A 12,887-nucleotide genomic window follows, 5' to 3' on the forward strand; every position below is an offset into this window, starting at 1 on the left:
ATCATCTAAAGTAATCATTTAATATGGTAACTGGTGAGATGACATCATCAGCTTAAAGTAGAAAGGTTTTTTGACATGATAAGCTATTTTCTTAAGACCATATAAATGGATGATATTATTATTATTATTATTATTATTATTGTAATCCAAAACGAACTGATTGGTATTATTCAGTTTTTCATTAGAATACTGCTTAATCATTATCGTATGATAGCGAGGACCATTGTCCCCCCTCAGAAGAAGGAAAAAGGGGGTAGGCGAATGCGAATCGCCAAATCGTACTGATTTTTCGGGCAAAACATGAAAACGAGGTCGAAGTGCAGCGAAGCAAAAAACTGCCTGTCAAGCAAAAATGTCAACCTTTGTTTACTTGACTCTGTTGAAAGCATTATAGAGGGTATAAAAATTCTATAGAAAGCAACAGGTGGTTCTTAAGGTATCATCCAGGGTAAAAAATCATCTTTTTTCCGAAATTTGCAATTTTGAGATGATTAAATAGAGCTCATCAAGAGCTTTCTTTTAAAAAAAAAAAATTCCAGGAAAAAATGTTTTTTCGGTGCCGACTTATAGAGCGCAAAAATTTTTTTCTATGCTAATTATTTTAATTGATCGTTGACAAGTCCTGTCATAATTGATATGCATCCAGCTGTTGAACCAAGCTGATCACGCAATTTGACAGAATCGTGGTCTACAAGTATGTGCTCACTGGTTTTCCCTGGATTTTGGAAGTGAATGCCTGTAAAGAAGAAAAACAGAGCTTGTCCGTTTTCGTCCTCGACTACAAGACGAAAGAAGACGACAAAATCGTTTTCAAAGAGTGGGCTTCAAAATTAGCAGAGAGCGACAAGGGTTCCAACTACAATCAAGAAAAATGGCTAAAAGATGACAAAACTTCTGAAAAACCCATTGAAACTACCGTGGAATCGAGTTTCACGAGTTTTTTAGCGAGCGGAGTGAGCTTTTTAGGCGGAGAAAAGGCCAAGCGAGCGACGAAGTCGCGAGAGGTCCCGCGCCGTATAAAAACTGGACAATGGACTTTTTTGAAAGTCTGTTGTAGCGGGAGAGAAGCTTCAGAAAAACTCCAGGAAGCGTTATGTTGTCGATTTTGCCTGGGAAGTGCCGAACTTTTAGAAAATGTATCGAGTAAAAGTGGGCTTGGCTCAACTTGGCTTGTCCGGTGCGAAAATGAAAACTGCCAGTCGCAAATCACTAATGATGCTTTCTCGATAACAGATAGGATCGAACAAAGCAGAGCCTTTGAATTAAATTGTTCATCTGTTGTCGGGTTTAGTTTGTAACCTTTTCCTACTGTGTCACTACTGTTGTCCCTTCTCTGGTATGCATCAACATTGACAGCTTTGGTGTTATAATCTGTTATAATCTCGTCACGGGTAATACGCCGCCAAAACTATTTTTACCCTGTTTTCTCGAAATGAAAATCAGGGCAAGTTGAGGGTACGTTTTAAACTCCAAGTCGGCAACCCGTGAATCAATTTGACTGAAATTTGGCCAACTTACTGTCAGATAGTTTTTCTAAATAACCATTTGTGCGAATTTTGATTTCTTTCTTCGTTTTTGAGTTAGAGTATTTTTTCACAGGTAGTGCTAATGACTTGCTATCCCTAACTTCAACTGCTTATAACAAAAGAACAAACGCACTTGACAAAAATCTGAGACACGGTTTTTAATAAAACGTGAACCAGCGAACGCGATCTTAATTGGCTTCTTCCCTTTATTCTTGGCTGGCCTGGACTTAAATTTACAGTGACACCCACTTTCACAAAAAAATGTACGGTTTATGGGAGTATTTGTTAAAAGTAAAAGCGTTAGCGCCGATCAACGCGAGGAGGGTGCTTGAGGGTGGATGATACCTTAAGCTAAGTAAACCCTTACTCTTTTATTTCCTACATAATAAAGACGCACACACACACCGTAAGATAAATTCTTTGTCTTTTACTTTCTTAAGTCCAAACGATTAATTGTACAAAGTGCATATTGGAAGCTAATTAACTTATTTACACCAGTAATATTTTTAAATAAATTGTCCGGCTTGCACCCTATCTTCCAACCTGGAGCGCTTAATTCTATAAGCAGTACAGTCTTCCACAAGTAGGGAATATTATTACAACTAGTACAGTTTGTTTTCAGATGGAATATATTAATATTGTACTAACGTATCGTCATCTAGTTTTTAAGCTTCCCTCGGACTTTTCTATTCTTTACCACCTTCTTAGACAGAGACGTTTTATCCCGTTTTACTTTGGTCTCGACTGCGTTCCCCATTTGAGTGGAACGTCTATTCAAAAATAGAAATAAGAGGTGCGATCTCCTTGCAACACAAGAAACAGTTTATGTTTTCTATTTAGCGCTAATAATCGGATATATAAACAAAACACATACACATACACAAAGTGGAGCTAAAAACTCTGTATTCCAATTTTGACTGATTATTACAAAACTGTTTTCTCCGTTCTATTTCAAGGAAACGACTCACTAATGAAGTCTCTGCGTTTGGTGAGCTTATTAGAGAGTTCAAGCTTCACGTATACGGCAAACGGCACACGTCAGATTCAAGCTAAGAATTTCTCAAAATAGAAAATGAGCAGATAAGAACAGCTCAAAACAATTCTTATGGATAAAAAATTGCGTGAAACTACTAATTTAGGTGCAGAAATAATGAACAGTAAACGATAAGTAAAGAGGCAACTTGGTCACGTGGTACAAATCTGCGTTTGCCATTTGACGTAAAAGTGATTCTTAACCTCTCTATTGTCTTGTTCAGCACGCTCCGTTAAAGTCAGTTAATTATGCGAGTAAAGGAACGGTGCAGACGTTTGCATACAAATTGGCTCTACAGCTAGACCCAAGGGACAGGCTTGACTTATTATTATCAAAACACAAAACAATAAAAAACTTAAGTAGTGCTGGGGGGTGGTTGCTCTGTTGGTGGACATAGGACAGTTTATTATTAGGCTTCATGAATGGTTTGTAGCACCCGTTTGTGAGGTTGAAGGTCACATCAAGAAAGTTGACGACCTTTTTGTTAGCTTCGATTGTGATTTTAAGGCCATTCGATTTGAACACTTGGCAGACTTCTTGCTTGGTTTTTTCAGTTTCTTTTGGAGTAGCCTTGCAAATTGCGAGGCCATCGTCACGGTACAGACCAACTTCATTTTTGAATTTTGGTGCTATCAAGGATAACATGTAGGCTCCTATTAACTCGCACGTTTCTGCTCCGTCGTAAGAGCCCATGGTGACATCAAACATGCTGTTTGCGTTCTTCTTGGTCCATGGAGAATTTTGGTGGTAAAGGAGTGACTTTTTCGTGTGGGTAATGATGTGGCGGTCTTGTTGTGTGATGGTGGTGAATCGTGAGGCATAGTTTAATGCTTTCAGTAACAGGTCTTCAGATGTGGATGGGTAAAAATCGCAGACGTCAAAGGTGATAAATGCGTATTTTTCCTTTTCCGGTGAAAGGTGATAAATGCGTAATTTTCCTTTTCCGGTGAAAGGTGATAAATGCGTGTTTTTCCTTTTCCGTCTGCGATAAACGATCAATGATAATGATTACTCCTGAAGCCTGAACTCCTGTGATTATTAATATATATATATATATAAATATATACTTCTTAAACTTGAATAGCATAAATTTTGCTCAGCGCTCATGATCAACTCTGAGAGGAGCAGTGACTATAATGATCTATAGTAGTAAGATTTCAATTCATCGTTTTATTGCAGGGCTTCGACCTCGTTTTTATGTTTTGCCCGAAAAATCATTACGGTTAATTTTGCAGTCGCCTAACCCCTTTTCCCTTCTATTGAGGGGGGTACTATGGTCCTCGCTATCATACGATAATGATTAAGCTGTATTCTAATGAAAGACTGAATAATACCCATTTTCGTTTTGTATTACAGCAATAATAATATATAGATTTAGCCAGGGCTAAAAGCGAAGCTCCAATTAATAAATTTATAATTTAAATCAAACAATAAACTTTTAATCCACAAATCAGTTAACTTAAGGCCATATTCATGTGACTTTTGAGGAAAGGCTAAGTTATTTTAGAGTGAAACATCTTACATCGAATTGATAACCTTATATGTATACCCAAAAAATGGTAAACATCGTCGATCACATTCAAGATCACAGTAGATTAGGCCTCGAAATTAAATTCTTGGAAAACAAATCATGCCGAATTTTTTTGCGTTCGACAGGTTTACTTTACAAATTCTTGCCAACAAATCCTGAGGGTGTTTAAACCAACCTTTTATAATTTTTATACATCACATTTGAGGTGAAACGGTACTATTTATCATACAAACCTTGGACAGAATGCGGGATTTCACAATTTTTCAAGACAAATTACACTCAGTCAATATTCAGGACGATCAATCGTGGGCTTTAAGCGAAACCGTTCAAAAATGCCCAAAATCACCCATACGGCCAGCTGGTTCTCGTTTCTATAGTGCGAGCTGTCAGTGTGGTCGAGTGTTTGAATGAACTTTAATAGAGTTACGCTTCAACATAATAGCGAATTTATTATTATTATTTTTTGTTATTTAATAGTTTCAGTTATAACGATGTGTAATCTTATAAAGCGTTTGATACGCGCGACATTTTTGAGTACTCCTGCAAGCGATGTTCATGAGCGATGAAATCAAACGGCACGGACAAGCGATTAAAACTGCAAGAGAGACTACTAACAATCAAAAAAAATATATAATTCGGTAAAACATTTACAGAGACAACAATTTTTTTTTCACGAAGACAAGTATTAAAGTGTCTCTAAAAATCCTGAGTCTTTTAGCTAAAGCTTTAAAAGCCGGCTTCCCGGCGCGGTGTTTACTGTTTTCGAAGGTGAACTCCTCGAAGCAAGAAAATCGCTCAAAGTTGTCTTTCTACAGGCAAATTTATAACTAAATATTCTTCGGAATGTTTTCTTTCTATTTGAGGTGAGCAAATATATCTGAAGGCTTTTTAAAGTTCTGTAAGCTTATATCAAACCTGATACTAGGTCAGATCATTGACTCAAATCCTACAAACGTGCATAAACTTGCCACATAAACTGTCAGCGTGAACTGTGCAAGACTTCATGAAATTAGATATAACAAAAACAAACATCAAACACAATAATTACTCAAGCTTACCATTCGAGATTCAGTTCCTGAAAGCTATTATTATTAGCTGAAAGCTATTAAGGAAGGCCACAGTTGCTTGAGACTTTTAAACACTCTTACGCATTAAGCAAGGTGAAAAACAAAAACGATGCCATCCGAAATCGAATTACCGAATTTTGACAAGCGAGGCATTTCTCAACCAAAAACCCAGTAAACAAACCAGCCATGAATAACAGAAGACTCTTGATAGCAGCTGTATTTCATTTTGTACATCCAGAGGAAAAAGAAGACAGTTAAAAACATCACAAGTTGACACTAAACTCTGTCAGCTTCAGCTGTCAAAGTAAACAACTTTCAAGATGCTGCATAATTTTTTCCGCGTGAACTCACCTGTCAAATTTTGACCAATTAGAGTATAAAAATTGGACGTAGAGCGTGACCAACGCGTGACCATGGTAAGATAAGGTCTTCCCCGCCTGTAATTTTAAAAAAACTGGCTGAATTTTTGCTTCCGAGGTCAGTTTGAAACCAAAATCCTAATATTGCGGGGGCCATAGTGACATAAACACAACATATTTGATATGAATCCTTGGAAAAAATAAACTTGAGCCTGCGATCATGTGAAACTGGTAATTTGTCAGCGGATAACTTCAAAAAAATACTCGACCTCGATGGTTCGACACTTGAGCCCGCGGTACGGTCAGGAGATACTGGTCAGCAGATGCTCTGTTTTGATAGCTGTCAATTGATCACAACATTGATGTGCAATTACTTTTCTCTTGGGCTCCCAAACTAGCTAAAAGTGTGAGAGTAAACATTGGTTTTCCTGTGGTGCGGACGGACGGTCGGCGGTCGGTGTACGGTCACGTGATTACCAAATTTTCTGGGGATGGATAGATTTACTTAGCTATGGGGCTCCGCTAATAATATCATCCATTTATATGGTCTTAAGAAGATTTAAATAAATAATGATGTCATAGACTATAGAAAATAAATGATCGTGTAAAAAACCCTCTACTTTGAGCTGATCATGTCATCTGACCAGTTACCATATTAAATGATTATTTTAGATGAACATCTCATCATTTTAATCCCCTGAGCTATTGTGACGTCAACTCTACCACCTCCACCACGGCGTTGAACCCCTCATCTCCTTCTACTCTGTATTTGGCTGGGATCCGCTTGCACTTATGTTGACCAATGTTCCATCTCTTTTATATTTAACAAAATAAAAAAATCGCTTTGTTCACTTTGAGTTTGTTTTCTATTACAGAAGACCTCAAGCTACTGTCAGGATAGCTGCGAGTTTTTAACCAAAGTAAAAACCTTGTCTTCTATAATAACTGGAGATGGTTTCTTGCTGCCAACCCCAAGGAATCTAACTGTAACAAACAGGAGTTTTACATCAATCTCACTGCAGTGGGAGGCTGTAAAGAACACGAATGGTAGCCCTGTGTATTTGATAGAAATGGAGGCCTTAAGAGGGGAAGCAAAGTATTCCCCTATATACATGGAAGAGGTAGATTGAATAAAATTTTTCATTATTTTTTTATGACTTAAGAGCCAATATCGTAGCCTGAATTTCATCCGATTGCTTCGGGTCGTTATTAGAGAGATTAAGTTTCACGTTTACGCCAAACGGCAAACGTGAATTTGTACCACGTGACCAAGTTTTCCCCTTATTTTTCGTTTACTGTTTATTGCTTCTACACAAAAATAGGTAAATTTATGCCAGTTTTATCCAAAAGAATCGTTCTGGACTGTTTTTATCTGCTTATTTTCTATTTTGAGAAATTCTCAACTGACGTTTGCCGTTTGCCGTGTGCCGTAAACGTGAATCTTAATCTCTCTATTACTCCCTCAGTAACGTCTGAATACACCAGCCATTAATGCCGTCCAGTGACGTCACTACTCCTTGACTTTTGCTTTAATTCATGCAAAAAGTAAAACACGATTTTCAAGTGGGAAACCGCGAAATATCGTTGGGAAATGTCTGCATGATACCGAAGTTTTACACTCAGGGGTTTCAGGACGGAAAGGCATTCCATTGCCGTCAACAAGGTGATTATAAAAGAAAAACTTGGTCAATAGCATTCTTGCTCGTTGTGTAGCTCTTTGAAATATACCGATTCATAACTAAAGAAGATTTTCACACATATTCCATTCAATAGGTGAAATAAATACAGGAAACGCAAGGTTCCATGCACAGTTTCAGGTCGATTTACACAGCTTTGATAAAAACATTCTTAGTTTCGAGAATAGTTTATTTCTAAACCATAAGAAAAGAATTAATTAGAAGTTGAATTTTTCGCTATTTCTCTTTCACTTTTTACATTCGGTTCATTTTATTTGCCGGGAAGGAAGCGTTCGCGCATTCTAGTCCTATTTTAAACTTTATAGCGGAAGGACATCTGTGAGCAGGGAATAAGTCAGCACAGAATTTGATTGTCGGCGAATTTCTGTAATCGTCCATCGTTCTGCTAGTGAGAAGCTAGCCGTTGTTCACTCGTCTTGCTTGTTTGGGGCTGAGTCTTATTCCGGTCAAAGAGAGAGAAAGAGTGTCTGGCAAGGTTTCTAATGAAAGATTTGTGAACTCGTGTCTGGCAAACTCTCCAAGTGTTTATATATACACAGTTATACACACCTTATAACTTCTTCAGCGCTTAACGAGTGTCGTTAAAATTTTTGTCCATAACTTTCACTGAAACAACTACAGAATGTCACTGATAACACGAAACGCAAAAGTGTCGAAGTATGACTGCACAATAAATGTCACAAATCTACCTGAGCGGTCCCTTGGAGATGTTCTGTCTTTACGTCATCCTAACCATTTCGTACTTGCGAGCGCAAACAATAGAAACGTTATCATTACCTACCGATTCCTCGCGGCCCCTGTTCAAGCAAATCGAGATTTTTTCTATATTGACGAGTTACTAGAGTGCCTGCTCGGGATTTCGCCTTCTGGGCGAAATCCCTGCGGGGGCAATTATGCGAATGTTTCGACAATCAACCAATCAAAATCACTACCCGGCTTTTGGGTAGTAAGTGACGTCACTGGACGGCATTAACGGCCGGTCGATTCAGACGTTACTGAGGGAGTAATAACGACTCAAAGTAATCGGATGAAATTCAGGCTACCAATATCGGAAAATATCGTGAATCTCAAATCAGTTCTAAAAATTCGAATTTCGGCTCATACTACCCAAACAACCCTTTAGGTGAACTATTTCAAGAAATGATATAGAAATCCTAAAGCGCTGTAAATTTTGAGAAATTTGGAAAAGTTCGAAAATTCGATAAAAATACCTTTTGTTATTCGCGAAATTGCCGCAAATTTCAACAATTTTCAAGGAACCAGTACAAGCGCTCAAAAACTCGTATTGACATGATGTTGCACATGCATTTACCAGTCACCCAAAGCTTTAAGACTGCATAAAAATATCTTGCAGAATAACTTTTGTAATATAGTTTTGGGCTTTCATTGTTTGCACCTTGACTGTGTGCTGTTTTGGCGGTCGAAATAACGCCCAACTTTAACCGCAAAAAGTCGATTCTGGTATGTCTTAAATTTAAAATATGATTATACTACATGAAAGAGCGGTGATAAAATTTTAAATAGAACCCCTCGGGCCACCGTAAGCGACAAGAACGTGAAATGTAAACAAAGCGAAAACCGTGCAAACAACGGAAAAAATCACACCAAAGTTATTTCTAGCCCCCCAGAACGCAAAGAAATGATGGAAATTTCGGTATCTAAATAGGTATTGCTATCTAAAAAGCTAAAAAGGCGAAATTGTCCGTCGAAAAAAAAAATTATATATATATATATATAAACCCTGAACAATGAGCAACTGAGAATCGCGTCGGGTGACCATTTAAGAGCGGCTGTCTGTAAATATCGAGAATTTGCCGTCAAAACGGAAATTTAGAAATTCTTCATATTCAGTCAGAAAAAACCCTTTGGTGAAACATTTTCGAAAATCACAATCAAAGTTTCCAAAGAATTTTCTTTTTCGAGAAAACCGGCAAAAAGTGAAATGCTGCCCCACGCCATATAGTCGCCGGTCTAGAACCTTTGAATTATACCATTTTCAAAGCCCTCGGGAAGAAAGACGGTTCTAGGAAACAAGATCATCTTTGGCAGGTAAGTTAGGCATCCCAGTTACAATACTATTTGGTTTTGGTAAAAATATTACAAGATAATGAATTTTTTACTCGGTTAAAAGACGCCCAAAGAGTCCTATCTTCAGCACTTTCATAAACAATGAAATTTTGCGAAACTTTGAAGGAAAAAATCGCGGCTTGGTACATGGAATTTTAGAGGAATTATTTTACCTCAGTAAAGCCCCACTGTTGTAGTACAACATATAAAAAATCCAGCTTGGGCAATCAAAAAGCAACGCGCCGAGAGAGGTAAACGCGCAGTTCATTTTCCATGTTTTTGCATAAAGGTCAAGTATAGTGTCAATACCGACATATTTTCATACTGGCTTAAGCAGAATGTTAAAAATACATGTACAGTATCACAAATCAAGAATCTTCGATAAAGTGCATCTGAAAGTTTGTTTCATTCGATAAAAACCGGTTACTGAGGGGCTGGAAGTTGTTAGACTTCATATGGGAAAAAACTGCGTTTGGCGAACCAAACAACAAAGGTCAACAAATGATATCGACACCACCCGAGGTACTCCTTTTTTAATTTATTTTTTAACAGTGTTTATGTTCATTAAAGAGCTTGCATTCATTATAAACTAGTCCCGTTGCTTCAGTGACCCAGGGGGAAGGGCGCCCTTAATGCGCCCTTCCCAACTGGTCGACAAAATGCTTTAAATCTATTAAAAATTGTTAAATTGACACAAAACGTTCGTACAAAAAGTAATTTACAGGGGCGTTGCCAGGATTTCTAGGAGGGGGGGGGGGGGGGCAAATTGGCTCCAACGAAAACGGTTGGTCTAAAATCCTTACATTACGTACGTACAAGACTTTGGCGTTTACGCTTCACAAACAGAAGACGCCTTGGTTGCCGTTGAGCGAACGTGTTTATCACTTCGTCGATATTTATGTCTCGGTGGAAATTGATATTCATCAACGCCAGCCCAGACTCTCGCTCGCTTGACATGGTCGACCTCAGGTATGTTTTTAACCTTCTTAGTGTACTGAATGAGCGCTCACATTCAGCTGACGTTATCGGCAACGTGTACAAAATGCGGATCAAGGTGTGGATGTTAGGAAAGAACTCTCGATCGCATGCTGCGAGTGTCTGAACTGCACTGGTGGGAAGGTCGGCATCCTCAGTGCTGCACCACTTTCCCTTCCATCGCAGGAGCTCAACATCAACCACATGAGGAGAAGGAAGGTCGTTCTCATAAAAATCCAGCGCTGCTTCAATGTTAGGATTTCTGTCTCCGACGGCTACCAGCTCAGGAAGAAGATTAAAGAGGCTGGACAAGACAGCATCATTAGTAGGATTGAAGTATGTTTTCATCTATGAGTGCAGATGGTCTAGAAGGGGAATAGCAACTGCCCTCTTATAGTAATCAGATGGTGTCTGGGCTGGTACATTGTCGCGATGCTGCTGCTGATTGGTCCCGCGCGGGATGGAAGGCGCAACACCTACACTTGCCGCGGTAGTGACCGCCAGATCGAACCACTCGGTCCAGATGTCTTCGATGTTGTCTCGGATGTCCTGGAGATCGTCCGTGACCTTATTACTGTGAGTGTACGCCTCGTAGACATCTAGATCTCTCTTCCGAAGTTTTACACTCAGGGGTTTCAGGACGGAAAGGCATTCCATTGCCGTCAACAAGGTGATTATAAAAGAAAAACTTGAAATGGCGTTCGCAAGTCCACTCGCTTTATTCTTGGTGTCTATGTCCCAGCTCCATGCTGCGTCGCCATATTGGCCAGCAAATAGACGTTCATTTGCCATTACCTCAAGCGCTCTCATGATGCACAAGAAGAGGGCGAAGAAAACCTCGTAAGCTTCGTGTCTCTCCACCCATCGCGTCTTGCACATGTTTTTTAACGTTGTTTTCTTCGCGTCCGGGGAGTCCTTCTCAATCACACACAGGAGCAGATATAATGGGTTCACGATAACCGTCACGAATATAGAGATATTTAGTGACCACTTAGTGTACTATGAGAACGTTGATGTAATTGTTGTAGTTACTGTAGTTGGGATAGTTAGTGTAGTTGGTGTAGTTAGCGTAGTTGCTGTAGTTGGTGTAGGTGGTGTAGTTGGTGTAGTTGCTGTAGTTGGTGTAGTAGCTGTAGTTTCTGTAGTTGCTGTAGTTAGTGTAGGTGTAGTTGCTGTAGTTGGTGTAGTTGGTGTAGTTAATGTAGTTGGTGTAGTTGGTGTAGTTGCTGTAGTTGGTGTAGTTGGTGTAGTTAGTGTAGTTGCTGTAGTTAGTGTAGTTGCTGTAGTTGGTGTAGGTGGTGTAGTTGGTGTAGTTGCTGTAGTTGGTGTAGTAGCTGTAGTTTCTGTAGTTGCTGTAGTTAGTGTAGGTGTAGTTGCTGTAGTTGGTGTAGTTGGTGTAGTTAATGTAGTTGGTGTAGTTGGTGTAGTTGCTGTAGTTGGTGTAGTTGGTGTAGTTAGTGTAGTTGCTGTAGTTAGTGTAGTTGGTGTAGTCAATGTAGTTGGTGTAGTTGCTGTAGTTGGTGTAGTTGCTGTAGTTAGTGTAGTAGCTGTAGTTTCTGTAGTTGCTGTAGTTAGTGTAGGTGTAGTTGGTGTAGTTGGTGTAGTTAGTGTAGTTGGTGTAGTTGGTGTAGTTGGTGTAGTTGATGTAGTTGCTGTAGTTGCTGTAGTTGTTGTTGTTGGTGTAGTTGGTGTAGTTGGTGTAGTTAATGTAGTTGGTGTAGTTAGTGTAGTTGGTGTAGTTGGTGTAGTTGCTGTAGTAGGTGTAGTTGGTGTAGTTAGTGTAGTTGTTGTTGTTGGTGTAGTTGGTGTAGTTAATGTAGTTGGTGTAGTTGGTGTAGTTGGTGTAGTTGGTGTAGTAGCTGTAGTTTTCTGTAGATGCTGTAGTTAGTGTAGTTGGTGTAGTTGATGTATTTGCTGTAGTTGCTGTAGTTTCTGTAGTTGGTGTAGTTAATGTAGTTGCTGTAGTTGGTTTGGTTGGTCTAGTTAGTGTAGTTGCTGTAGTTGGTGTAGTAACTGTAGTTTCAGTAGTTGCTGTAGTTAGTGTAGTTGGTGTAGTTGGCGTAGTTGCTGTAGGAGCTGTAGTTGGTGTAGTAGCTGTAGTTAGTGTAGTTAGTGTAGTTGGTGTAGTAGCTGTAGTTGCTGTAGTTAGTGTAGTTGCTGTTGTTGGTGTAGTTGCTGTAGTTGGTGTAGTTAGTGTAGTTGGTGTAGTTGCGGTAGTTGATGTAGTTTCTGTAGTTGGTGTAGTAGCTGTAGTTGGTGTAGTTAGTGTAGTTGCTTTACTTGCTGTAGTAGGTGTAGTTGGTGTAGTAGGTGTAGTTGGTGTAGTTAGTGTAGTTGCTGTAGTTGGTGTAGTAGCTGTAGTTGGTGTAGTTAGTGTAGTTGCTGTAGTTGATGTAGTTACTGTAGGTTCTGTAGTTACTGTAGTTGCTGTAGCTGGTGTAGTAGCTGTAGTTGGTGTAGTAGCTGTAGTTGGTGTAGTTAGTGTAGTTCGTGTAGTTACTGTAGTTGCTGTAGTTGGTGTAGTAGCTATAGGTGGTGTAGTTGCTGTAGTTAGTGAGTTGATGTAGTTGCTGTATTTGATGTAGTTGCTGTAGTTGCTGTAGTTGGTGTAGTAGCTTTAGTTGGTGAAGTT

The 12,887-nt window shown here is 39.2% G+C and overlaps 2 protein-coding genes across 2 annotated transcripts in view; one reads left to right on the forward strand and one right to left on the reverse strand.

Moving 5' to 3' along the window:
* LOC140926115 (uncharacterized) overlaps positions 1-6,646 on the forward strand; it is a 15,147-nt gene extending 8,501 nt beyond the window's left edge. The window contains exon 4 of the mRNA XM_073375908.1: positions 6,392-6,646. Within this exon, the coding sequence (XP_073232009.1) occupies positions 6,392-6,646 (255 nt within the window). The remainder of the gene's footprint in view (positions 1-6,391) is intronic.
* Positions 6,647-10,084: 3,438 nt separating this feature from the next.
* LOC140926116 (52 kDa repressor of the inhibitor of the protein kinase-like) lies at positions 10,085-10,603 on the reverse strand. Its single transcript, XM_073375909.1, has one exon. It carries the CDS (start codon positions 10,601-10,603, stop codon positions 10,085-10,087), a length of 519 nt encoding a protein of 172 aa, XP_073232010.1.
* Positions 10,604-12,887: the final 2,284 nt, after the last annotated feature.

Source organism: Porites lutea, chromosome 2 (genome assembly GCF_958299795.1).
Source record: "Porites lutea chromosome 2, jaPorLute2.1, whole genome shotgun sequence".
NCBI lineage: Eukaryota > Metazoa > Cnidaria > Anthozoa > Scleractinia > Poritidae > Porites > Porites lutea.